The sequence below is a fragment of the Antennarius striatus genome, chromosome 1 (genome assembly GCF_040054535.1).
Source record: "Antennarius striatus isolate MH-2024 chromosome 1, ASM4005453v1, whole genome shotgun sequence".
NCBI classification, from domain to species: Eukaryota; Metazoa; Chordata; class Actinopteri; order Lophiiformes; family Antennariidae; genus Antennarius; species Antennarius striatus.
This window is the reverse complement of record NC_090776.1, coordinates 29,744,025-29,768,945: the sequence shown is the minus strand read 5'-3', so window position 1 is coordinate 29,768,945 and position 24,921 is coordinate 29,744,025. Positions and strand designations below refer to the sequence as shown.

General features: G+C 38.6%; 1 protein-coding gene across 11 annotated transcripts in view; it reads left to right on the top strand.

Moving 5' to 3' along the window:
* LOC137593845 (MAM domain-containing glycosylphosphatidylinositol anchor protein 1) overlaps nt 1-24,921 on the top strand; it is a 159,270-nt gene that overhangs the window by 89,528 nt on the left and 44,821 nt on the right. For 9 of the 11 annotated variants that reach the window (XR_011035173.1, XR_011035172.1, XR_011035169.1 and 6 more), the window contains exons 5-9: nt 8,340-8,536; nt 9,361-9,493; nt 19,610-19,921; nt 21,616-21,945; nt 22,078-22,377. Coding sequence is in view for 6 of the 11 variants with exons in the window: in XM_068312928.1 (XP_068169029.1) it covers nt 8,340-8,536; nt 9,361-9,493; nt 19,610-19,921; nt 21,616-21,945; nt 22,078-22,377 (1,272 nt within the window). In the remaining 5 variants the exon portion in view is untranslated. The remainder of the gene's footprint in view (nt 1-8,339; nt 8,537-9,360; nt 9,494-19,609; nt 19,922-21,615; nt 21,946-22,077; nt 22,378-24,921) is intronic. The other 2 variants (XM_068312965.1, XM_068312919.1) reach the window with 1 other exon arrangement.

Here is a 24,921-nt window from a genome sequence, read left to right as displayed (position 1 = left end):
GTCTTTCTGTATTTTCTTAATTTCTTTAATTTCATTTCTTCCAAGGCGTCTAGCACCAGTTTTAGCTTTTCTTCCAATTTTTTATCAAAGTCACTCCTTAACTTATCAAAGTCGCTCTTTAACTCACTCTTTAACTCTTTCATAGAAGAGACCATTTGGTCTTGATTATCCTTCATATTTTTGTTCCCATCCTCCTCCGATTTTCCTCTTCCTCTCGTCATTTTGCAGTGAATCAGTGAGAGTCAGTATAGGTATGTACAACATACAAACGGATAATGATCAAACTATCAAACATGTTTGAGAAGATATTAACCACAAAAAAAACCCTGCATTAATACGATTCTGATATCAGCCATAATTTGCTCACAAATTTACATTTTAGCAAGATTTGTTGAAAACCTAAGCTTTCAGAGCAGTCACTTTTTTTTTTAAAGAATAGTATTAAGGATACATCATTATCTAGTCATGTAGATGTGTTCAGAAGACATCAGGAAGTGCAATAAACAGCAATAATAAGTCACCAAAATGCAACAATAAAAACAACGAACAATGAAAATTATAACAAAGCCCGGTCTCCAAGGTAAACCTTCTGTAGTTATTGAATCCATTTTTCTCTAACTCCTGGCTAACTTGTCATTGCAGTAGTTATTACAACTGCAAAGCTTCCATTATAATAGCTGCAATTGTTACTATGGTTGCACATGTCTATGTTCCTTTCAACTATCTACTTCACCTCTCTCTCTCAACCCATTCATGTCTCCTCTCTACCCCAGCCTATATCAAGCGTTCTGTTGCGCTCGCCCCCCCCCCCCTTCAACAGATTTAGAGGAGTACTTGGATATGCTCAAGATCCTGTTTGTTGAAAGGTATTTTGCATTAGTGTTTGCTCATAGGTCACTGTTGAGTCTATATAGAATCAACAAAGTGAAGACCAGGTCCTCTTGGAGTGTTCCATGATTTAAGTACAGTAATTAAATACAATGTTGTGATTTGCTGCTATGTAAATTAAGGATGTTTAATTAGTGGTGTAATGCTTGGAGCATACTAGACGTTGTATTGTCGGAGTAGCAGCAGCTATAATAATTATCAGACCTCCTTTTGGTGGCAGTCAAAAGTTGTTTTTTGCTATCATTGGCCAATCTTTCATGTATGTTAAATATTCATGAATTGCCTTCAGCATCCAGGGAAAAAATATTGCATACTGTGTGCTCACAGAGCCACTAGCATGACTGTAAACTCTGAACATACATTTTGATTCCTTTAATTGCATCCATGTTTCCCCCCACTTGCGTTTTTTCCTTGAATCTTTGTCTCTCCCGGTGGAGACGTATAGAAAAAAACACGAAGAAGGGAGGAAGTGAGGGAAATCATACATACTGTCCTCCAATTCTTCATGAGAAGTAATTATTTTTCTGATAATGGCAATTCACATGGGTTAGCTGCATTATGCTTTCTTTGAATCCCATGAAAAACCACTATTTTCCTTTGTGATGAGTCCAAATGCATCATTCAAGTCTATTATTAAACTGTTCAGATTGAAATAATCCGAAGGAAAAATTTTGACTTTAATATTTTAAATGCAATGATTTTCATCACCATACTTTAACATTCTTGTTTAATTGTCTTTGTAATACCTCACATTTTTATTTGTAAAATGATTTAAATAAACTACATCTCACATGGTAATGAGGTTTCATAGAGTGGTAATATTGACTATGACACATTAAGGTGGCATTAAACAATTAGTTTAAAAATAAAAGTAAAATGATGAATGACCTTATTATTAATTTGTCACCAATGTGGTGATGTGGTATCAGATGAGTCCAATCACTTGCTCTGCCTAGTCAATAAACTTGTGCAATAGAAGAGGCCAGTCAATATGGTAAAAAGATTTCCAATAATGTTGATCTTCTTTGGTCTCCATCATGTGTCATCAGCAGCACAAACCAGACAACCTGTATGACCCTTGTGTTGATAGAACAAAATGTTCTCCAGATCTACTAAGAGCAAAACAATATTGTAAGTGGCATGGATCCCTCAATTTGGTGAAGAAATCGAAAGAATTAATTAATTCTGACTGTATTTTGCCCTCTGAAAGGATACAGATACAGAAACCAGGACCCATGGGGTCAAGATTCAACCAGACATGACAAATGCTACCTGACACAACAAAGAACTCTTTGGAAAAAAAACAACAAAATCCTCCCATACATTGTCACTTTCCACCAGTCAAGAATGCTGCCTCAAGTCCTTTCCAAAACCATTTTTGTTGTTGAAACTTTGAGTGATCAGTGCCCTCCTTTGGAAGCATCCATGCCCAATGTAAAGGAGACACAGCAAAAGTATTATAGGTATGTGGGCAGTAATCATTTTAACTGATGTCATTACGCATTGAAGCAGTACGAATTAGTGTCATGTTTTTAGTATCATCCAATTTATTTAAACTCTAACCAACCTTAGTTTGTTTTTATTGTGTTTGACAGAAAATGTCCCTTGGATTACAATTCTGAGAAGTGACTGGTGAGACTTCCTCTCCTGTCCTGTTTTTCTACCCTGCATACATGTACTTCTATTTTAACACTCATTATTCAGCAAAATACACAATAATTGATGCGTTGACCTTTGCTGAATTACAATGATTAACCTGTACTTCTGTCTATCGGGGTTATATTAATGACTTCTATGTTATATAATAGATGCAAACACTCAATCGCATCACCTCACCCGACCGTCCACACACATGCTGCACCCCACTTTATTCTCCTCTATTGCACGCTCACACTCAATTGAACCCGTCATCTTCTCTTTAGTCCCCTAATGGCCATCTACTCCCAGACAGCTATTAGAGTACAGGACATGTTATTGGAAATCAAAGAGGATTTGGAGTCCGCAGTGTCCTCTTGCAGGGGGAAGCACCCAACAGAGGTCAACTCGTTACAAAAACACACTGTCAACCCTCACCCCCAGTTGTATTGCCTCCGAGTAGACTTCTGTTTCCATCATCACTATGGCAACCCTGGTTATATGTAAGGTATGGTTGTGACGAACTGATTCAATGCAAGCATGTCAGAAGGATTCCAGAGCAATTTATGCACGTATCCACAAATCACATCAGTGAAAAATACTCATTGCCTTTTTTTAACGTATTACACATTTTTACAGATTTATTCCACAGAAATTAAATAAATAGAACATGGAATATTACATTTAACTTCATACATTGTTTCATTTTCCGAATTGCTTTGTGTTTTGTTGGCTGCTGGAGCATGTCCCGGTGGACTTACACGCATGAGGCGGGGAGACGCTCCGAACATGCCAGCGCATTGTACAGTCAGACAAAATATAACAACCACTCACACATACACTCATACCCCTGGACAAGTTGGAGCCAACCAATCCACCTGAAGTGTGTGTTTTTGGAGGTGAGAATAAACTGAAGAACCCAGAGAAAACCTACGGAGACACAGGGAGAACATACAAACTCCACACGGAAAGGATTGGTCCATGCATTTTAATCACTAACTTAATTTCTCTTATCAGTAGCATGATCTGTAGCAGTGATTATAGTATTTCAACCAATAAGACATATTTAGACCAATTTGGGGGGTCATGAAGCCCCAAATGTGTTGAATATGTTTTGAATGTGGCATATGTTTTACTTCTGGTGTATTTCCTTATGCAGGCCAGTGTCTTCTATTCCCAAACTGTGTATTGGACAAAAAAAGTCACAAATTAAGATTTCTGCAAGCTGTCTACTACATTCTTCATTAAATAAGTCAAACTGAGTCTCCAATGGGAAATAGTGATATTATGAGAATATGTTGATGCTAGTGACTGGCATATTTTTAAATGGCTTTTTAATATAAACGTGTTTGGTACTTGTGAACTGATGCGCTTCACGGTGTTTATTTTATTGTCATTGATAGAACTTGGCTGGTATAGAGTAATGTTAACAGCAATTATGAACTTAAAGAATTTTGGTACAATAATTAGGATATCATTAATATACGGTATGTATTTTTTGTATTTCTACACTATAAGTACAAAGGGAAAGTAGGATTTAGGCCAAGGTGGGGTACATCCCGGATGAAACTCCAGTTTATTGCTATATTGACAAAAAAGCTGCTTTCTATTTTTCTGATAGTGTTTGGTAAACATATCATATAGGAGGAATCTGAACGGTGATGTGAAGAATTGGAAAATGGCACCCAGTGGGTTTCATACAAAAGATAGGCTTTTGGATCTCCGTAGTATTCAGGAGAAGTTTGTTTTTCTATTCAAGGGGATAGTTTTATTTGATTTATTTACCTTTACATATTGAACTGGTATTACTGTACCTTCCAATGATGAATCTGATTTGGTACTTTTAGCAATGCTAGTACTGTATTACTGTGGTATCTTTGATAGATACTCATCCCTCCATCTAAAAGTGGTCTTTGCCTCGTCTTTTCAATCATGACTGCTGTTATGAGTGCAAAGGCCTTAACTTTCTGTAAAGTCTACGCTGTTGAGTATGATGTAATGCTATAACGAATAATATCCATGCGCCGGAATGTTATTGGCTCAATTCTCTGCCATGCATCTTTTTTGCCAACTTATTGCTGTTAAAACAATTCTGCTTACAAAAAAATCTGTTGTACCTATGGGGGCCAAACACTCCAAAAGGTCTGACCCCTAACCTATACAACCAACTACTTGTTTTTCTTCCCTTGCATAGCATACTTCTGAAACGCGAGAAGTATTCTTTCAGTTTAACATACTGGACCATACAATTTGTGAATTTCCCAGTCTATATTATTCTTGTCTCTTCAACTGAGAAAACTTCAGGCACAAATACTACTAAAAGTAAATCTGCAAAACTACTGCTCATTTTTATGTTAAGATTTTTAGCTTTGTGATCCTATCCTATTAGCTACATGTATCTGACCAGGCCTATGGGCATGCTCTAAGGGAGAAGTGAGTTGTCATTGTGGTAGGCATCATTGTGTGCTACCCAAATGGTAAACAACGCCAGAAGCCCAGTTTAACGTGAAATTTGAGTGCATAGGCGTACATTAATAGCTGTGGTTAACAAAAGCAGTGCACTGATCTGCAATTGATCTAAGCTGTCTGCAAAGGCAGGACATTGGGGAAATCAGAAGCTTCATTGAATTTTAGTATCTGTACATGTACAGTTTCATCATGTGCCTCTTTTTACTAAAGGGCCCAAACTGATTGTAACAGTTTTAATAATACAATTGGCGAATGAAACAAGAGTTTAGAAGTATTATTCAGTTTATCCATGAAGGAAATATAAGAACAAAATGTTTTTTTTTTTGATGAGAGTGAGGTGATTGTTCTATGTTTGCTATTTTCTTTGCCTTTACAAAAGTGCACCCCGTTGGGTTTATATTTGTATGAGCGTATCGTATTATTTATGCGGTGCTGCTGCTGCTTTCAAAATCCTAGATGTTGTGCATACAAACATACAGTGACACCTCAGTGTTTGACCATTTACTGTCCTGTGACGCTCTGAAGATATGCTGTATGTCTGTCACTCTCCACCCTCACTACATCACTAAATCTATGGTGTCACTAAACAGACAGATACCAGACAGTCCCATTCAGTCACTCTGACAGACACCAAACGCTCTTCTACACACCAATACACATTTGCACATATTCACAAATTGAAGCATACGAAGCAGCTTATTCTATTGGCAGATCTCTGTCACACACACATGCACACATGGCAGAACCAAGAATTAAGAGGCATATGATCTGCTAGTTCAGGGATAGGCTTTTAGACAGGCTGGTTATTCCTTAATACCTAGTTTTCTGCAGGCTGTTTTATACGACAATGTGGTTTATCATTTTATACATGTGGGTGTGTTTGGGGATATGAAAAGAGTGAAAATGGATGAGCACTTTATTAAGCAAGAAAATGAATTACAAAATTTTAAAAAATCTCAAATAACAGCCAGACAAAAATACTTCATTGCATTAGAAGGCATACAACTGCAAAAAAAAAAAAAAAAAACTACACAAAGCTTAAAGGTGTCTTATCCACCTAAAACCATTGGATGTATATAAATGGAGTATTATCTCTACAGGAAATGAAGGATCCAGAGAAAAGATGATCATATGTTTAATTTATGAAAGATATTAAAAAAATTACATTGACAAAAATATAAAAGTTGCAGTTATTAAAGACAGTTTTCTTTGTACTGCAGTGAATTATTTGTTAGCAAATATAAATATGTATGAAAAACATCCAGCAATCATTGACTTATTCTTGGAATCATTTTGAATCATGGTGGTATTTGAACTGTATCAGTGTCACTTATTCAATATTTGCTCCTCTTTTAAATGTGCAAAATTTCATCACCGTGTAGTCATCGTTCATAACGCCGCCAGTTTGCATGGACAATGAGGTAGTTTGAAAAGAAATAAACGTCTCAAAGCAACAGCAGTGTGTTGTTATGTGGTGCGTAAGCATAGTGCATGGATAAAATTACATTGTGTTGTTGAAAGTAGTTTGAAGAACATAGCACATATACTGGACTTGATGTGGAGCTGATACTGCTCATGTAATTTTCTGGATTTTGCCTGTGAAGAATGAGGCAAATTCGTTCCAGGCCCTGGAGGAATGAAATTCCCATCATCCTGCCACAGGAGGGTTTGTTAGTCTGTCAACAGCAGCAAATCAGGCATGTGCATTAATGATGTAAAAGAAATAATCTCGCATTCCTTACTTGTAAATTATAAGTATGGCTGGTAGGAGATTCTCTTTAAATATATCATGATGAGCGTGAAGATTTGTTTCCTGCCACCGGCATTCAGCTTTCATCTATTGTCTTTTTCCATTTCTCAACAGGCATTTCCCCATGGAGATTTTCTTCTACCAGAGAAAAGCTTCACTTGAGTAGAAGCAATGGCATCCATAATATTTTCATTTTTAGCATTTTAGCTATCTAGCAGTTGATCCGCTGAGCCCCCTCACAGGACGGGTGTTGATGAGAAATCCTGGGTAAAAGTCTCGCTAGTATGGCAGAGATTATTCTGTCAGACTAAAAGCATTGAAGGAGGTTATAGTCATGAGTGACTGGAGAAACCATATGCCCCCCCCCCTTCAGTTTACCTGTTTCATTTAGCATTTTTTTAACACTAACCTGACACTTCAATCAATTCAACTGATCCGCTGGGCTACTGACAGGATGTTCCTACTGACCATTCTTTTGTCTCGAACTAACACCTAACCCCTTTGTAAAGTAAGCACACACTCGGATGTAAATCCAGGTGTGTGTGTGTGAGTGTGTGCGTGTGTGTTTATGTGTGTGTTGGCTGTGGGTCTGTGTGTGTGACACAAACGCAGTATGACAGCTCTGCCCTTTTCAACAGCACTCCGAAGCATCTCAACCAAAAATAGTTTAAATAAAACACTTCTTCTATTCATTCTTTACAAGAGCTGTGCTTCACTCACAGCTGACGATCAAAAAAACTAAAAAATAAAAGGGAAAAAACACAATGTGACACCCCCATTTCACCTTTCTTCTGTAGATTGTAACGTGTCCTCATGATACCATTCAGTAGGTCAGATACTGGAGAAGATAAGTGACAGAGATATGGAAGAAGGAGGAGAAGGTCAGAGGGCAGAAGAGACATTTACAAAGGATGTCTGGTTTTGGCAGATACTGTTTCCCCAACGCTTGAAGTCAAAAACAATCAAATTAGGCTGCAAAGAATCGGAATTACAGAGACATATAGACACACACACACACACACACACACACACACACACACACACACACACACACACACACACACACACTATGTAAATGACAGAGGCAATGGGCGAGGAGGAGAGGATAGAAGGCGATTTTTCAGTGTCAGTGAATTTTGGAAAAGATGTCAGAAACCAGGGTGGAGCAGCCTCAAGGTTTATGACAGCAGCTGAAATCCTTTCGACTGGAGGAAAAGGGAGATGACGCTGCCATGAAGAAACTGTGCAGTGGATGAATCATGTCAGGGGAGAAATAAATGAAAAAATATGTATGAACCTCCTGTGTTAGACAGCCTCGTAACTGAGGGTTTGTCGGAATTTGGAGCTTGTTGGAGCCTGTGATCAATAATCTAACATTTAGAAAGATTTTATCTTTTTTGTTGTAAAAAAAGATAAAATACCAAATGACATTTACAGTACTCTCAAACATATAGTGTCAGTAATTTTCTAACTACACACACACACACACATATGGTCTTATTTTACTGCACCGTGTGGTTGGCCGTATCGTCAGCCTTGCAGTGATATTTAATGCTTCATTTTTTTCACTGTTTTGGTCCTTTGCTCTCTTTTGCAGACCTTGACACACCAGTTCTGACGGTGCACCAGACCATCAGTGATGTGCGTGGCAGTTACTACCAGGAGAAGACAGTGTTCCTGCGCTGCACCGTCAACTCCAACCCCCCTGCACGATTCATCTGGAAACGGGGGAACATGCGCATCGAACAGAGCAAGGACAATGGAGTGGACATCTATGAACCACTTTACACTCAGGTACGCATGAGTACATACCAGCAAAGACACATTGCCAGGTGTGCAGTTACGCCCCGCTTTCTGCTCTTATATATGCCGTGATTGGTGTTACACAGTTCCACTATTTCATTTATGGCTAAAACTGAAGTTTACTGAAGTGAATAGAAAAACACAACAGCCAGCATAGATATTAAATATAGATTAGCAAAAATGGTCGGTTTTTCTCCAAAGTATCTGTCAGTCACAAAGCAGAGCCCCTTGAGTTCAGTTAGAGTCCAGCCGAGGTTTTCCCAGGGTTTCCTCGGGCACTGGTAACCCATCACCTACTGCAGCAGTCAGATTTTTATACAGATAGGAAGTTCTGATCTGACAAAAAAAAATCAGTAGTGATGGAGAGAGATGGATTTCAGTCTGTGTGTCTTGGAGCATTGATGTTGACTGGAGAGACAAACAGAGAGCTTTAGGAAAAGCCATTGTTTTATGATGAGAAGCTATGAAGGGATTTAGATTTTGTTCCGGCACAGAAAAGCAGCTCAGTTTCATTTTTGTAATGGTCTCATGTAGAATCCATTTGATCATCACTCATATTACTTCACATATACATCTGACATGTTGATAATCAGGACATGTTTGACATACAAAAACAAATGTGTCTGTCTTTATGTGTTGACTTGTAGACTTAGGTACGTATTATAACTTCACTTGAAATAAAATAGACTTCCTTGTGGTTATATTATTTTGACTGTCATGTTTATATTTTTCAACTTAACTGCATGAACATCGATGTGGTAAAATATTTTTAAGATTGTAATATAGTGATGTTGCATGTGTTTGGCCCCATGTAGGGTGAGACTAAGGTGCTGAAGCTGAAGAACCTCAGACCCAAGGACTTTGCCGACTACACATGCCAGGTTTCTGTCCGTAATGTGTGCAGCATTGAAGATAAGTCGGTCACCTTCAGGCTCACAAATGCAACAAGTGAGTGGTCCATTTTTTCATACTAAATACAGACATATTGTATGTTGTATTGTCTGCTTATTCTCTTCCTCTGTCTGTGTGTCTGCCTTTCCTTTCCTTTCCTTTCTTCTTGTGGGTCTTTCCTCTGCATGGTTGACCTTCTTTATATCATCGCCTCCCTTACACTGCACCATGCTGTCTTTCTGTCTTGTTTATCTATAGCTTAGGTCTCATGTCGGGACCATCAGCTGTAATTCAGTTGTTCCACTGTTTTCTTCAGTTCACTCCACACTCCGATGTCTATCCACACACTATTGATCAGCAATTCTGTTGCTCTCAGAATTTATCGTTGCTGATAAAACAACAAAAAAATCAATGTAGAGTGATACCTTACAAAATCCAGATGTTTATCAGATTATTATTTATTGTGTTAATTCCATTATTTTAGCATTTTTCACGCTTTCTCTGAAGAGAGGGCCTGAAAACTGTAGATTTGCACTGCAAATACAGACAGATGAAAGCTGTCATCATTGCTTTTACTGAAAGGATGTTACAGTTTAGAAAAACAGTCTTTGGGTCAAAACTAATTGCTTTAAATTACCAAACTGGTTGTGAAAATAAAATATTAACATTCCCCGAAAGCTGTAGTTTGACATTTTGGGAAATGCACTCCTGCTCAGAAGAAGATGAGAGGATAGATATGAAGATATGAAGCTTCTGTCATTATTCTGCATGATAAATCCATGAACTAAATCAAAATAGAAATGCACCATAATTTCCCAGGGGAAAATAATAAAAACAAAACAAAAAAAATCGATTATGTAAAGGTAAAGTGGGATGGAAACAGTGTGTTGTGTGTGAAAGCTGAGCATGACAAAGATGTGGTTGCATACATGTGCATGATATGATAGTGACTCAGAGTAAATGAAAGATGGGCACACGTTCAAAAAAGAGTGGCTCAAATCAACCAGCTTCAGGTGAAGGAATTTCACTTTAGATATGCTATTAATTCCAGCCGACAACAAGGAGGACCAGTGATAATTGATTATTATAAAAAGAGAAACGGAGCAACCAACATGAAAAAATACAAGACAAGAGGTTTATGGAGGTCTGTATCATTTTTATCCCCAGACTCTCAACCCATCCTTAGTCAGTTTTTAGTTTGGAACATATTCTAAACATACAAGCTTCACCAAACTTTCTATTAACTATAGTCGATTATTTTCTTCCGTTTTTTTAGTGGTTTCCACAGAAACATTTTTTTTAAGGATGATGGAGAAATGATCATCTCCATTCCAAAGGGACACACACTATTGTAGGGGTCAAATGGAGGATGCCAGGTGCTGGTGCATTTATGACAGTTAGGGTACAATGTTTGGGTGATGTTCTGTCACAGTGGATATGCTTAACACATGAGTTATTGTTTTTATGGTGTCCCCCTCTGCTCTTGTGTTCTCTTTGGCTGAGATCAATTGATCCCCGCTGCTCAGTCAACAGACACACACACACACACACACACACACACACACACACACACACACACACACACACACACACACACACACACACACACCCAGCAGTAATAGTAGTATTACCTTCTGCTTGCAAACGGGCTCAGAGACTTGCTAGAACAGCCAATCTGTCTGGACCAAGATATTGTAAATAAAACATTTATCTCGTCCTTTCTCTGTCTGTCTGTTACTCTTATTCTGTCTGGTTTTTTTTTTATTCTGTATTGTTTTCTCTTCATGTTTTCACTCTAAATGATTTGAAACATTCAGAGGGAAAGATATAGAAGAAATTGGGAAGCAAAAAACAGCTGATTGTACTCTCAAAAGTGCTTTTTCCTGCAACTACCAATAAACGCCTACAATATGTAAATTAATTTGTCTTTTTGAAAACAAGATAATCATAATCATATCATTTTCAGCAGCTTATTTGAAATACAGGTTGCGGGTTCCCGACTGACTACAGGTAAGAGGTGGGGTACGAGTAGCCGGCCTATCACAGGCTCATAATAAGACAGAAACAAATGTATTCACATTGATACAATCGTAGTGTGCTTTCGTTAGGTTTGCTTTGTTTTGAATACAGGTAGAGATAAAGATAAAAGCGAATATGAAGTAATGCAAGTTTTCAAACAAAGCCTGATACAGGAAATAACATTTTTCCCCAAACAACATAATGATTTAATCTTAGAAAATCACATCAAAAAGCAACTCGGATGTCCAAAATGAACAGACTAGACTGACAGGATGGAGGCGTGGAAAATAAAGAAAATAATATAGATACACAAAGGCTGGAGTGGGGGAGGAAAATGACAGATGGACACAGAGATAGAGAGGTTGTAAAATAGGAAAATAAACATTGGCTTGCTTTTTTTTTATCTTCTTTCATATTCATCTGATGAGTGTCATTTTTTTATTATTATTACTCTCCATTGAGCTCCTTTTTGTCCTTGTAGCGTCAGTCACTGCTGAGATTAGATTCATCCAACTAGGTCACGGCATTGCCGCTGATTCATTCCATGGAGACAAAGGGATTGATTGATTTTTATATCATAATCTCAACCTGGGATTTGAGTATAGGGCCTCTGCAGCTCCAGTAACTGGAGATAGCAAAATCCTCTTTCCAGACCCAAAAGAAAACAAGGACAGTGAAGCTTGTCATGTCATTTAAAGTGGTGTGGTGCAGAGGTGGACAGGGGGAATTAGAACATGACCTGGACATTCACCAAAACTGTATACCATCGTCTGACTTTCTATCATCACATGTGTAAATGCACAAATTATCCATTTTGGAAATACAACTCTAGTTTTAAATGCAGAGCAGAATTTTTTTTCTTTAACAAATTTAATGTGAAGTTGAATAATTTAATTGTATGGAAACTTATTCATGTGGGGCGGTGAGATTTCATTTGAGCTTTTTTAGAGGGCTAGGTGGTATTAAAACATCATTTAAAGTATGTCTGGCCAGTAAATGTACATGCATACATACGTCTTCGATACCCGCCTTGCTCTGCTGCAACAGCGCTACCCACTGCTCCACCATGCCACCCTGAGTACATGTAAAATGACTACATTGAAATAACGTAGTAAAAAGACTGTCGTCACTAATTAAGAACACATTGTAATCAGTTTGGATATGTACTGTAGACCTGATCACACATCACTGGAGATCATGCTTTATTTGGAAGGGGGGAAAAAAGTCTTGTGTGTGTCAGAAAAAAAGATTCTGTTGCATTAACAAAATAAATACTGAAAAACAAAAAAATATTATGTTCACCAACAAAGAGGGTGAAACATTATATTGGAATAAAGACTGACACAGAGACATGATTAAGAATGATGTATAAAAGCACAAGTGAATGTCTTTTTTAAAAACATTTAATAATACAAAAGTGTGCACAACCTCCTCTCTGCACTGTTCTACTTCACGCTCAAAGAATTGAAAGTATTTTCATCTGCAAGCTGCCCAGTTGGGTGGTTACCATCTGGTCAGAACCACACAGCTTTAAACTTTCAATTCAATTTAAGTCCTTTCTTTGAACACATTTTCAATAATACATCATTATTCAATAATCAGACAGGTCCAGACCTTCATGATTATTAGCAATCAGTTAGTTACAGTAATTGATTGCAAGCCCGTCGTGGACATGGTTAAGACACACACGCAGAACATAAGTAGAGACAGGTTGTCAGAAGATCAGGCAAGGAATGGACAAACATGCAAAATCATAAGGAAGTCGAAGAAATCTGAAGAGTATGATGAGCAACTGAGGATGTGGTGGTCTGAGGTCTGAGCAGAGCTGAAGGAGAGTGGAACCTGATTGGAGATGGGAAACATGTGGCTGAAGCAGCACAGGTGACAGTGGATGAATTCAGAATACAGAGGACAGGAGGGCAAACCAACTGGGATCATGACACCCTCCATACTCAGTATGAATAAATGTATACTTTAAAATATGCACAAGGTGCATACTCACAAAAGCATACATCCAATATATCTTGTTAATAGCAAAGAATGAAACAAATATATACCCACACAGGTATTTTTATGTTTAGTCACAGTGGAATAATTATTTGTAAAATTACACATTAAGGCAATCATTTTTCAGTCTTGCAAAGAAATACAAATTGCATTAAAGTGTGGAAAAGTGAGAGACATTCCAGTCCAGATACACATTGATGTTTGAAACTAAGAAGTTAGTTTTTGTTTTTTACTTCTTTGAGGTTCATTTCATGAGAGAGTTGAAATTTAGTTCAATGGTATCAACTGTCTTTCCCATTGCGCCTAAATTGCATGCATTCTTAATGCAGGCCAAGAATCTCATATTTAAATTCTAATCAGAAGTAAATCCACAGCAGCCATGTGTCTAACTGCTCTGGAGGAAATCAGCCAAGTTCTGTGCTCTACATCACTCAGGGGAAATACCATCATCTGTATTAACGTTGTCATGACGAGGACACAACAAGATATTTACACCACAGATACAGTGTTGTCTTAAACATACCAATGTTTAAATCTACCAAGCAACATATAAACTTGTATGTGCAAAATACTTACTGCTCTGTGACACATCTTGGAACATTATTGAAAATTGTCACCGTTTGTACAAGGAGCTCCAGGACCAAGATGCAGAGTAAACTTAACATGGGTGTAATTACACTAAAGTTCAACGGAAAATCTCCTTTTCGGAAAAATTCACAATTCACAAAATATGAACTGAAACTATGCACAAGAGGTAAAGAAACAAAGTAAAGGCCAAAAGTAGAAGTTTAGGAGTAAACTCTAAACTAGTGGAAAAAACAAAATCATTATATCAACGGTGGCATCCTCTATTCTAATCTTGAAATGTCATTTTACCATTGTATGATAACAAATTAAATGTATTAATCTTTACCAGATTTATTAGAAACATGTAAACACTGAAACTCTCCTCATTCATTCTACTTTTTTTCTTTTTTTTTTAGTTAGCAGGAGAATACAGGCTGCTTTCCCTAAAAGCACTTTTTTTTTTCAGCAAAAAAACCTGAGAAAACAAGCTTTTTGTGAAAACTTCTCTTCTGTCAAGCAGAACAGTGACTTTGACGTGGATATTTTTCATCTATAAAACACCAAAAAATGATAAAATAATGATTTATTTACAAATTTACAACTATGTTCAATATTTTACAAAAAATGTTTTAAGGATTACAGTGGAGGACAGGGGACCACTGTGAATTTTAGTGACCTAATGAGAACAGATAGTCTGAGTGAGGGGATTTATAAGCCAGGTGTAATGCCCCCCCCCCTTCGCCCGTGAAATGCAGTCTCCCTTGTTCTCCCATTGTCCTTGCTTTATCTCAAGTCATCAAGCACGAGGCCCAACACAGTCATTCTGTCATACTGATCTGTGAATTCTCAGTAGTTGTTATAAATAGTAAATGAATTCTTGGAGCTCATTTTCCAGTTTGTAAGATGACAGTTGCCTTGGCATTGACACCTACAGAATCAAACTGATCAGTCTAAATTGATGATTAAATAAAAAAAAATAAAAAAATAAAAAACTGGGAATGAAATCCTGGTAATGCTGTCACTGTTGTGGAGGCATAAAAATGCAGATATAGAGACAAACGGGATGCTGGGTTAAGTCACACATAGTGAAGATACAGATGTGACAGAAAAGGGGCGGGGGGTGGGGGGATGAGAGAGACATTTGTTACCAGGTTGTAAACCGCTGTGCTGCACGTAAATCCCATTACTTTGGAAAGAGTGCTGACTGATCCCACGTTTTCGTCACCCACACATCCTCAGGAAATTGAAGCTATAATTCCCAAATCCTCAGCCTCCCCACCCACTCTTCTACGTGTATTGTCATCTTCTTCTTTTTTTTCTTCTTCTCCTTCCTCTCCCCTGAGCTTTTGGCCCTTTCTATTGGTAGAATAACATACTGTATTTTTACAGTTTTTAATTTTTTTATGGGCGGGCATAGTGGCGCAGCGGGTAGCGCTGTCACAGCACAATAACGGGTTTGAGTCCCGCTCTGTGCAGAGTATGCATGTTCTCCCCGTGTGGGTTTACTCTGGGTTCTCCAGCTTCCTCCCACCTCCAAAAATATAAAGCGGATGAAGCAGTCAGGAAAATGAATGAATGAATTTTTTTAATGTGGCTATAGTTATATAAAGCAGTGGCGCTCAACACGTCTGCAGGGGTTTCCTTCCCCAGTGTTACAGTTTGAAGACTCTAAATGGACAGCGCTCTTTATGTGCTGATTACTGTTGTTACACCAGTGGAAATTCTTGACAGACTGACAACACTGTGGTTAGCTAATCCGAGATCACATGACTGCGCTATTGCATTTCCATTTTTCTGTTCCGTAAGTGAATAAAAGTCTGTGTGTGCACATCAGTGTGCATGTCCCTTTTTTTGTCAAGCAATTGTTGAGCTTCTGTGCATGTCTTTCATTATACTGATTGCAATCTGTTAAAATAGAGATTAGATAAGAGGATGTACTGCGTATAATCTATTTGCAGAATGAAATGCTATGTGAACTCCGTAGGATTGGTCTCTCACTGAGAGGCATCTTCCACAAGTTGATTAAAACCTGTATCCACATGTCAAGGAAAGCCTATGCTCAGGATGTACATCAACTAATTTCAAAATATAAACCTGGACTCTGTGTTGTTATGAATGAGTAGAAGCACACAGGACATCTCCCCACCCGTATATTTGAATAAGCTCACTTGAAAACCTCACCCTGTCACACTTTTAACTCCACCCACTACCTGTCAATCAGTAGATGTCACACTAGAGCAAATGAAGCCTCATGAAGCTTCGAACCACAATGAACCGATTGGGATGAAAAGCTTCAATGCTTCATGGGGCTTCATCTGCCCATCACTCAACCTGACGGTTAGTTAGCTTTCTTTCTCCAGCTATCCTGCTAACACTCATCTAGGGCGTCATAATGCCCACCCAGCGCAATCCATGATTTGCCAACACAAAGTTGTTACGTCACCGCGTGGATTTTTACCTACATTAGGTGCGCTTGGTTTAAAATACCAATACATTTGTTTTTATATGTTTGGTATGAAATCTGATGTTGTTTTATCGTGGAATTTCCTCGAGTTCCCACTAGTTATTTAATATTATATTCTGACTGGTCTTATCTGTATCTTGAAAGATTTGAGTTTTTATGCTTAACTTTATTTTATGTTTAATTGATTGAAGTCAGTTCAGTAAAATAAATCCAACATTAAAAACAAAACAAAATACTTTGATTAAACCTCCTCCAGACACTCCAATATACCTCAGTAGACCTATAGGCAGCAACACCCCCAATCCACACATTGTTAGAAATTCATATAGTACAATGAAAGGATTCTATAATTGGCTAACTTTAATATCTCTTTGACTCAGGACTGAAAAGAGCTCTTCCCAATGTAGATTTTATACAAGCAAACCCATTAGTGAGTGTTTTTGTCTGATTTCCCACCACTGTAAATTTGGTATTTCAGAGAAACTTAGGCAGACTGGTTACCTTTAACCAGCAGATAACTGAAATCCAGCTGACTTGCTTTAGCTACCACTGTCGAAGGAGAAAAGGGGGCACCCTTTCTTTAGGACCTCAGCAAAAAAAAAAAAAAATGTTATAACCACTTGAGAATTTTGATCAGCTGTCATTTTTGTCACAAGTTCATTCTGTTACTGTTACTGCCTTTCACCTCATTTACAACCTGTGGCAAGATATGAAAAACCTATTACAAGCTTGCGGATAGGACTGCCACCTAGCCTACATGATCTGGAGCATTGTTAATGCATTTAAAAGTGTTCAGTTTTACATTAAAAAATATGAATAATGGACTTCAGAATAAGCTGTTAGGATATTCTGTTTAATTCTCCATATAAGTCTCTCCAACAAAAGGAGCTGCTTTAAAAGTTTTTTAAAAGTATTAAGGTCACAGCCAGTATTAACCATTTAGGTATCTTACATAAACAGACAAGTAATAATTTGTTCATTCATTTTCACTATCCACATCTGGGTCAAGGGTTTACCCTGCAGCCTATCACAGCTGAAATTGCATGGAAAGTTGGGTGCATCCTGGATGGAAGTCACCAGTTCATCACAGGACCACATGGAGACAAACGCCCAGTCACACACCCTCTTCATTTAATTTAGAGTGACCAATCCACTTACATGTTTGGTGGTGGGCGGAAGCCAGAGAGACTCATGTAAAGTCAGAAAGGCCTGAGGGGAATTGAACCTAGGACCTCGTTGATTCAATCACTAATTAATTTATATTATAATCAATTAAACAAAATAAAATAGTTGTTTTTATAATTCTATTTTCCATTCATCCAACCATGTCCATTTCAATGAGTTAATTGTCTTATCTACAGTTCCTACACTGCTTTGTTGTTCACAAGTGTTGCTGGAGCCTATTCCAGCTGGCTCGGAGCAAGAGGCAGGGTACACTCTGGACTCTTCGCCAGAGCATTGCAGAGCCACATGAAAGACACACAGCCGCTCACAGTCAATTTAGAGTGACCAGTTTTCCTAAATTGCATGTTTTGAGATTTTCATTATACATTATAGTCATTTGTCTGTTTGGTCAACAGTTCATGGGAAAATGTATAATCAAAAAAAAAGAATAAATCTCCCACACTAATGTGTCAGCACAAAGTGCCTCCACACTTAATCAGAACAAATTAGCATCATTGTCAGTATATCAGTCTAAATGTAGTCGCAAGAGGGCACAAGCCAGTGTCTTATTGGGCCGGTCCCAAGCCTGGATAAAAAGGGTTGTGTCAGGGAGGGCATCCGACGTAAAACTTTTGCCAAATCAAACATGCAAATTAAATCTATGACTTCCATACGGAATTGGTTGAGGTCCAAGTTAACCACGACCGCCATCGGTGCTGTTCACCTACAGGGTGCCGGTGGAAATTGGACTACTGTTGGTCGAAGAAGGAGAGGAGGAAAGTGTGTTCATAGAAAGAGAGAAGAGGAACACCAAGAGTATAGGACTGAGAGTAGGAACGTTGAATGTTGGAACTATGACAGGAAAAGGTAGAGAGTTGGTTGACATGATGCAGAGGAGGAAGGTAGACATACTGTGTGTCCAGGAGACCAGGTGGAAAGGTAGCAAGGCTAGAAGTTTAGGAGCTGGGTTCAAGTTGTTCTACCATGGCTTATGATGAATTGTATGCTAGGTTGGACAGTAAGGAGGGAGAGACTGATCTATACAGGTTGGCAAGACAGAGAGACAGAGATGGGAAGGACGTGCAGCAGGTTAGGGTGATTAAGGATAGGGATGGAAGTCTATTGACAGGTGCCAGTAGTGTGATGGGAAGATGGAAAGAGTACTTTGAAGAGTTGATGAACGTGGAAAATGAGAGAGAACAAAGACTAGAAGAGGTGACTGTTGTGGACCAGGAAGTAGCAAAGATTAATCTACCTGTGGAGGTATGGAAGTGTCTACGAGAGGTGGCGGTAGAATTTCCGACTGGGTTGTTCAACAGGATCTTAGATAGTGAGAAGATGCCTGAGGAATGGAGGAGAAGTGTGCTGGTGCCCATTTTTAAGAACAAGGGAGACGTGCAGAGTTGTGGCAACTACAGAGGAATAAAGCTGATGATACTATTATTATTATTATTAATATTGAAAATAAAGCACAATATATCATGTAATGTAGTCTTATAGACTGTGTGTTCTAATATTTTTGAGTATCATTCATCCTCATGTCCTAAAAGTCATAGCAGAAACATGTGAGTAAACAAGAAGTGTTTTTTTCTTCAAATCTTGACATTTCTGGGGAAATTTTGCCTTGGTTACACTATGTCCGTTTTACACATTTTAAACAAGGCCGGGGTTGCAAATTACAGGTTTGTAGAAATGTACAAGTGAGGTTGAGAGCATCACATGTCAGGATTATGATCACGTTGCTTTTTTTATTATTTAAATTAGGGTATTTAAACACACAACCACAACAGAAACAAAGCAAACACATTCTAAACATCATTATGTCAGTTGAAAAATCCTGAGACCATCTCAGTCTCACTAGGAAGTCTGTATGTGCAAACTAACAGGGTTGCCTACAATCGTGTCCACAGAGGATGTTTTCTCCACATCTAAAAGTATTCTTCTCTCCTCAGCTCCCCCGATGATCCGGCTGTCAGTAAACGACTCCGTGGTGGTGGATCCTGGACAGGATGTGTTCCTAACCTGTGAGATTACCGCAGGTTTCCCTCCCCCCAAAGTGACGTGGTCACGTTACCCTGGCCCTCTTCCCCTCAGTGCCCAAGTTCGAGGACAAACACTAATTTTGCGAGCCGTCACACCGACTGATGCAGGCTTCTACAACTGCACGGCTGTCAACAATGTGGGCAACCCAGCTCGCAAGAACGTCAATCTCATTGTCAGGAGTAAGTGTCTGTATTTGCTCCCCAATGACAAAGGAACAGATGGTGAGAGATTTCTTGGGGAACACAGGGGTTTTGAAATTTGACATGCCAACTTGACATGCTATATCATTAGACAAAAAAAATGCTGTCATGATCAACCATCCATTTGGTGCCTAAATTGCCAGCTTTATGAATTGAAATAATGTTTGCATTGAGTGATTGATTAAATTATTTGGTTGATTTTTTTATATTTGTTCCTTTTATAGCTGATGTAGACTCATCAAAGACGCATTCAGATTTTTTTAGACAAAACTGATGCACAAACACACACACACACGAACAAACACACAAACACACACATGCAGGCACACACTGAGTATTCCAAAACATATTTGATTGAACATGCTGTATTTTTCATTCCTTAAGTGCCATCTGTCCAGTCTTTGCTTGCATTAGTGTGCAAATATATTCATCTGTCTATGTGGTGCATGCAACCGTGCAACACGTGAGCAAGTTGTCCCATCATTACAGACAGTTGATGTGAATTTTGTCAGAATATGCGGGTTAAGAATCACTCTTTTTCTAATTCCCCTGCCGTTAAAAGGGAAGCTTTCCATTTTCCCTCCCCGCTGGTTATTTTCAGCCCCTTTAATCATCTTTATTCACTCCAATTAGTTAAACGGGAGTGGAAGCAATTAGTGACAGCCTCCTCTGTTAGTTAACACTGTAGAAAACGTATGCTGGATGGGTTTCTGCTTTAAGCTTAATAGACCTGAACGTATCATCACACCAGCAAGATGGTTAATGACACACACACACACACACACACACACACACACACACACACACACACACACACACACACACACACACACACACACACACACACACAGTTCAGTGAGTGTATAGAGATAAAGGTCTGCAGGTAGGCAGGTGCCACAGCTGCACATGGACACAAACGCTCACACATTACACCCACATTTTCACACAAACTAGGTAAAGGAGGGTGGCAACCATATGGTCGCCGTTCATATCCATGGCTTCACCCAGGCATCTTGTTAATCAAGCTCTCCTCTCCTCCTCACAGCCTGTCTCTTTAGTGGGAAAACAGAGAGCTGTTTTGTATTCAACATGGGAATCTGTTGGGGAAACGCAGCCTTTGAAAGTGAAAATTAAATGTGACAGTTTAAGAGTTGGTCTTTGTGCTTGGTTTTATTCCCCCCCCTCCTCTTAATATGCCTGTTATTTTATTCTCTATTTTGTTCCTCTTGTCTCTCACTCTTTTACAATTTTCCTCTTCCCCCTCTTTTTTTTCCTCCAATTTATTTTTTGCTTTGGTTTCTTTCTGTCATTCTGTCCCTTCTTCACACACTTCCCAACTTATTTTTAATTTAAAGTTTTTTTAGTGCTCTCCTTTTCCTTTAAAACAATAGAAGTTTTTTCTGTCTTTCTTGTGAAATTTGAATTCTAGTTCTAAAATTCAGTCGTTTTAACCAGCGCTAAAATTTCTCTAAAATGTTTTTTTGGAGTTCTGGTTTTAAATGTAACAAAGGTTATCTAGGGGATTATTCCATAAGGAAAGTCCCATTTAAAACATTATTCACACTGAAATGTTAGAGGGATGCAGAATATGTCTGTAGTACACATGTCCGTTTGCACAGAATATGTTTTAATGGTAATGTCAGTCAACCATCCGTTTAACCTGTGTGTTAACCTTTCTTCTCTTTTCACCCAAACCTCGCAACAACCACCAACAGCAATGGGCAACCTGACCTTCCAGATTACACCAGACTCCAACAAGGACAGTGAGACTATCCAAATGGGTCGTGACCTCAAGTTGTCATGCCACGCTGATGCCACTCCACAGGACAAGGTCAACTACACCTGGTACAAGAATGGTGCACCTGTCTTCAACTCAGATAGCCTCATTTTGCTACGCAGTGACCCCGACATGGCACCCGGGACCAGCAGCTTGGAGATTGTGGATATGAAATTCAGAGACTTGGCTACCTACAGTTGTGTTGCAAACTTCCCAGGGAGCAGGGTGCCAGAGCTCCGTGTGGATGTCAATATCTCTCAGAACAGTGGTGAGGTTTTTATTCAGGGTTTTCTCTTCTGCATTGCAATATGTAAATAACAAAATAATCCAACGGTCAATGGAAACAAAAGAAAGACAATGAAACCTAAAACATTTTCCGTCTTTCTACGTTTATTTCAAGTCTCTCCTCCAGTGCTGTCGGTTCCACCAGGAGGTCAAGTTGTCAGCGTGCGAGAAGGGGGTAACGCTGAGCTGGTGTGCTTGGTGGTAGATGGCAAACCCCGTCCACCTATTCTGTGGTCTCGGGTAGAAAAGGACCTGCTGATGTCAGCTGGAAAGGCTGTTATGGAGACACCTGATGGTCGCCTGAGGCTAAAAAATGTCAGTCGGGATATGATGGGGCTGTATCGGTGCCAGACCGCACCATACAATGGACTTAACATCAAACGCAGAGAGGCACAGATCCAACTCAATGTGCAATGTAAGTCCCGGATTACGTTCACGCAAATTTAACTATGCATAATTCTTTATCTCAAACAGCAAATACAAGGTTCAGATATGTCCCTGCAGCATTATCGGTGTGTTATTTCTACTACCATGAGTCAGGACAACTTAAATGTTTGACTTATTAATATTCTACAACAGGCCAAATACACTTTTTAACAGAAATAAAACAATAGAAACATAACTCAGAACCTGAAAACTCAAATGTATGTAGTAACAATACAGAATGCAAATAAAAAAAATAAAGTAGAAAACAGTAAAGAAATAGGTGCTCAGAATGTCATAATAAATTTATTTCGTTCCTCCATTGAGATCTGACATATTTTTTTCTTTTCCTTCACAATCACACCGATACATTTCAGATTTTGCACACACCAAAAAAGTACTAAAAGGGACTATAATCTTATGTGTGTGTAAAACGTAGGAGTAGAAGGAATTTAGGATGCAGCTTAGAGGCTGAGAGCATTCCACTGGGGTCAGTCATTATAAAACTCACAGGGAATGAGCTTTGAGAAAGGCATAGTATCTACCTTGCTAACGTAGCACATAATTTCAATGCAGCCACCAGTTTTGTGAGCTTATTTCTTTAAATTTCTTCCACTAGTTCAATGCCTGAATCGTGAATGTGCTCACAGCACCAACCGAAGACGCGTCCGCTGTTCTGCCTGCTAATGGCTGACACTAAGTGGTGTGGAAAACGTGATATAAAAAATAGGTTGAATTTAGCCTTTTCGGGAAACTCAACTAAAATGAACATATGTATGAAGTGTTGATTTCTCTTATCAAATCCTACAAATGTTGTTCATTTGTTGGTTTTGAGGACTCTCCAACTTTTAATTCTGCCTGTTTTCTGTAATACATCCAATTTATTTTGTTTTCCTGGAAAACAAAAGAAATTGGATGTTCAGATTTTTTTATAACGTACAGGGCGCCCTGTTTTTGCATCAAAAAAATGAGTTTTTGTTTTCGTCATTCAATAATTTGGCTGTTGTCTTTGCATCCAGTGTTTAGTAACAAAGAACAAGTGAGTTTGTTGAATCATAAACATCAGTTAATTAAAATAATTAAGCATTAAAAGGTTATTGAAAAGGTCACTAATGTATTGTATTACTGGAAGCTTGCACAGAAGTGGATTGCACTGATGAGTGGTTCATATAATTTACATGTTGACAGCATTCCATTCAACCCTTTCAGCAAACTCCCAGTGTGGCTTTTTGCACACAGTTAAGTCAAAAGGCTATCATTAATTAAAATGATGGATTGTACAAGATATCAGAAAGAAAAAAAACCCACACACAACACAAAGACGGGCATCAAAAACAGTAAAGAAGAATGTAGGAAAAATGTATTCAGCGATAAAGATAAGGAAATGGGTCCTCTGTGTCCACATTCTGAAAAGGATAGATTTTTATTATATTTGAGCTATATGATATCCATTTTAAATTGATTTTTGATTTAAATGACACAAAAAAAGGAAATTACATGACAATGGATTTTTTTATTTTTTTTACTAAATTGGATTGAAAAGTTGAAAGTAAGTTTTGGAGAGCCACCAACTACAAATATTTATAAAGTTTTATGAGAAAAGTTAACTTTCAAAGCAAAATTGACTTTGGTGAACACTTCCACACTTTAACATACCATGAACATTCCTCTCCTCTCCTCTCCTCAAGAAAGATTTGGGGGGCTTACTAATGCAAGCAGAGCGGAAGGGCAGCGCTCTGTGAGCTCCGCTGTCCACTCAGGCCAAGTCTGATTAATGGACCAGGTGGCCACCCCACTCTGGACAGAGAAAGAAGCAGAGGGGTTGAGAAACAGAAAGGCTGGGTAAACGAAGATGTCCAAACATCAAGCAGGGTTAAGGACAGCGTAGAAATAGAGGAGAATGAAATGGCTAAGAGGTTAAAAAATGAATAAAAGTAACAGGAATATTATATTCATGCATGTATGCGCAGAACTTCTTTTGTTGTATCAGGTTTACTTTTTATCATCGTGAGAGTTTCTATCACTTTAAATATTAGTGAACACATATTCCCGCTTCTCCTTCACTAGCTTGCATTCTCTACATTCCCACTTTCTCACCGAGAAGAGTGGATGTTCTTCCTCATTGCCATTCTCATCATCATCAATCAGCTAACTGCTGGCCATGAGAGAGGACCTCTCTGTCTTGTCATTCCCATTCTGCTTCCTGCATTCGCTCATCCTTTCTCCACCTCCCATACTCAATCATCGACTTCTCTCACTTTCACACAACACTTTCCCCGTCATTTGTCTTCTTCATTGTCTTCTCCTTCAAGTGCTGTTTTTCTCTACCTTCATCCAATCCCACTTCCCTCACTCACCTCCTCCATCTCTCAGTCTCATGTAAATTGATTTTCTGTTTGTTTAATGTAAAGACTTGGCTTGGTCAGTGTTGCATTACGGGATGGAATCTATTTTGCATTCAATAAGACAGATAGTATGTTTACATGGATAGACTCTTGACTGTGAAGACTTGCATTGCATTTGGTGCTTTCAGTTC